At 45.7% G+C, this 3,454-nt stretch overlaps 1 protein-coding gene across 1 annotated transcript; it reads left to right on the top strand.

The window, feature by feature from the left end:
- Positions 1-2,061: 2,061 nt before the first annotated feature.
- LOC309452201 (leucine-rich repeat-containing protein 30-like) lies at positions 2,062-3,090 on the top strand (the record flags this gene model as incomplete). Its single annotated transcript, XM_082076875.1, has 1 exon — positions 2,062-3,090. One exon carries the CDS (start codon positions 2,062-2,064, stop codon positions 2,956-2,958), a length of 897 nt encoding a protein of 298 aa, XP_081933001.1. The 3' UTR covers positions 2,959-3,090.
- Positions 3,091-3,454: the final 364 nt, after the last annotated feature.

Here is a 3,454-nt window from a genome sequence, read left to right as displayed (position 1 = left end):
ATCCTTCTGCCCTGAAAGACCAAATCTGGCCAGAGGTTGGCCCAGCCATTGGGTTTCCTCCACTGAGTAGCATCTCTGCTTACAGCAGCAGGGTTATCTCTGCCATTCTGGGCAGCGCATTTGGATGGTGATTAACAAGAAGACTGAGTCAGAGCTTATGGCTGCGGTGGGATTTAATATAATGTTTGTTTGTAAGCTGACAAATATTGGCGGAAAACACTTGCAAGGGAGGTATCTGTGACTCTCAGTCAGGCTGCCAACCCACTGTAACCAAACAGCTACAACTGGCCTCAGCCCTTTCCAGTCTTGTCCAGGCACGCCAGGGGATGCAGTATTTCAGCCTCAGTTGTTTTTATGCCACACAACTCTGTTAAGGTTCATGTTTTAATTGTGTGGCTCGCTGAGCTCACTGCCATCTTGTACTTCTCACGGTGGTCCTGGCTCCTCTCCTGCTGGAGGACCTCACTCATCAGACACAACCACAGGGATGCCCTCCCTCTCCCCTCTCCTGCCAAACAGGTGCAGCTCTATAAGGGACCCAAAACTGAAAAGAGACCAAGCACTGCCTGGCAGCAAGAAGGGACTGTGGGGACTGACTGCAAAGAGGTTGCTGGAGTGCCCTGACTCACAGCTGCAGCTTTGGTCATGGTCCTTTAGCATCTGAGCTAACACAGGGTTTAAAGGTGAGGGTCTCTGAAATGAGGTGGTGGGGAGAGCACATCCATCAACAAATCTCTCAGGCAGCAACAAAGCAGATTCATCATCCTGGATCCACTGGAGAGGAAAAGCCCTGAAATTCTTGTAGTATTTGCTGCAATTTTCACCTAGTTTAAACAGTGCCTGATGTTTTTGCTTACCTTTTTTAGGGTCCCTTTGAGTTTAAACACACTGCATATTCCTGTAGCAATACAATTTCCTTTCATCAGCAAAGCCAGCTTCAGCTGTTGTTGGGTATTATTATACCTTACTGCTTCCTTCCTCTCCCATCAGTCCCTCTATCTCAGAGTTCAGTGTCATTTATAGTTCAAGCTATTTGACTGCTAGTCCCCCTGTACCCCAGAATAGCCTAGAAAAACAGGAAAATTTGCAGGGAAAGGGACATTAAGTAGCTGCATTTTCTGTAGCACAAAAGAAGCAGACCCCCAAAATCTCACTGGTAGATGTGAAAGTGGCACAGGACATTTAGGACAGAGTAATTTGGGCAGAACTGCATGGTATGACTGCTCACACTTGGCAACGTGGGTAGCAAGCAATCATCCAAGTGGGCGCAGATACTGCTGTAAAATGTCACTGCTGCAGTGAAGGTGGTACCCACTTCTGAAAAGAAAGAGGCCTACCCTACCACAAAGGGCGTATAAAAGCTAACACTTTTTACAAGCACAAGTGTTGGGTTTTGTTTTTGTTTTTTGTTTTTTTTTTTAAAATAAACAGAAAACAAGAACTCGCATGAAAAGTCTTTACTGGCATTTTGCAGCATGCAAAGTTTTCTGATGGACCGGTATCTATTTTAGTGAAATCAGGAAGAACAAAATAAAAATAATTGTGAAAATGTCCTTTAAATTTGAGTTGAAATGATGGCCTGTTTGCTTGTTTTCTTCTATAGCTTGCTTGTTTGTTTTTTGAAGTCATCCTGTTAATTGTCCTGCAGCCATGGTATGTACCAGATAGCCAAGAAAGCTGACATGGTGAAGTTATATACAGCATCCTTGTGACCTTTTTGCAGTGAAGACACATATCTGTCCAATAAAGCCCAGGCCAAATGACAGTGACAGCTGCCTGGTGGCATTCAGTTTGAATTGAACAGGTTTGCTCACAAGTCAGGAGCAAGTATTTCATTACAGACTGTGCACCAAGACCAACATAAGCCCCCAAAAGTGAAACTTTCCCTCAGCAGCTATGGAAACTGCCCTGGTGGACTGAGATGCATTTCACAGGCTCCTCCTTATCTCCTTGCTTTGACTTTCCTGCCTCCTGCAAGCTGTCATCCTCTGTTGGCATTCGCATGTTGGTGTAGCAAGGGAAGAAAACCTCACTTCATCTCTCAGGAGGGACACGAGTGTTATGGGAACTGAGCACTCAAAGAACGAGGGGAGAAGCAGCATGGTTTTTTTGAGGAAAGGTCCAAAGTTGCCTGCATGGGAAGATGCTCTTCTCTCAGGGAAGGAGCCCAAGTCACTGCTGAAACGGGGATTGCGTTATGTCAGCTTGAGCCTCATAATGAAAGGGATGACCAGCACGCCTGACTTCTTGTGGGGACTGCCTGAGGTGCAGAAACTGAACCTTTCACGCAACCAGCTGGTGGTGATTCCTCCTTCACTAGGGAAACTGGACAGGCTGGTAGTGCTGAACTTGGGTGGCAACTGCCTCAAGTGTCTACCTAAAGAGATTGGGCTGCTGAGGAACTTGAAGGTCTTGTTTGCCAACATGAATTGCCTGAAAGAAGTGCCATCAGAGCTCAGCTTGTGCAGGAAGCTGGAGGTTTTGAGCCTCTCGCACAACTTCATCTCGCAACTGCCCTTGAGCTTCACTGACCTGACAAATTTGAGAAAACTGAACCTCAGTAACAACTGCTTTGTGCAAATTCCCCTCTGCATTTTTGCATTGAGGAGTTTAGACTTCCTGCACCTAGGGTCCAACAGGCTTGAAAACATTGCAGAGAGTGTCCAGTATCTGGTCAATCTACAAATCTTTATCGTAGAAAATAACAACATACGCACCCTGCCACGGTCCCTCTGCTTCATCACCACTCTGGAGTTACTAAACGTGGATTACAATGCCATCCAGACTCTCCCGGATGACCTGTACCTGCTGCGTCGGCTGCCGCGCATCGCGTGGAACCCGATGGACAAAGGCCTCCACATCGCCCACAACCCCTTGTCACGGCCCCTGCCTGAAGTCGTCGAGGGAGGACTGGATGTCCTCTTCAACTACCTCAGGGAGAAGAAGGAGCACAACTGAGTTTCCGCTGAGCTTGGGATTAAGCCTGTCATCAAGACTCAGAGCACTTTCCTGCACTGGCATTTCCACTTCATAACGCTTGGATTTCGAAGACTGTGGATGGCTTTAGCCATGGCTGGAGGAAAGCAAGTAAAGTATGATGGTCTTGATTAAGTGTGTAAAGAGTAGACTTTCTAAAAATAGCCACCTCTGTAACCTTCAGCGTTGGTGTGCTTGTGTTTTTTAGGGGAAAAAATACAAAACAAAACAACAAACTTGTGATAAAATATTTGCTCTTCATTTGACAGAAACAAATTAAGGCAGACTACTAGAAGTGCAGAAACACGTATTTGCCAGCTATTAGGTTGGAGGAATATTAATATAAATTGGATTTACTATATGTGATTGCCGTTGCACTTTAACTCCTGCTCGCTTCTTCATACACAGATAAACCACTACATAAACAAACACTGCTACCTAAGTGAATCTCAAGGAAAATGTTTAATGTACTTTCAGT

The sequence above is a fragment of the Streptopelia decaocto genome, assembly GCF_964273445.1.
Source record: "Streptopelia decaocto genome assembly, contig: HAP1_SCAFFOLD_2147, whole genome shotgun sequence".
In the NCBI taxonomy this organism is placed as follows: Eukaryota; Metazoa; Chordata; class Aves; order Columbiformes; family Columbidae; genus Streptopelia; species Streptopelia decaocto.
The sequence above is the reverse complement of the archived record's forward strand: the minus strand, read 5'-3'. Positions and strand labels throughout refer to the sequence as shown.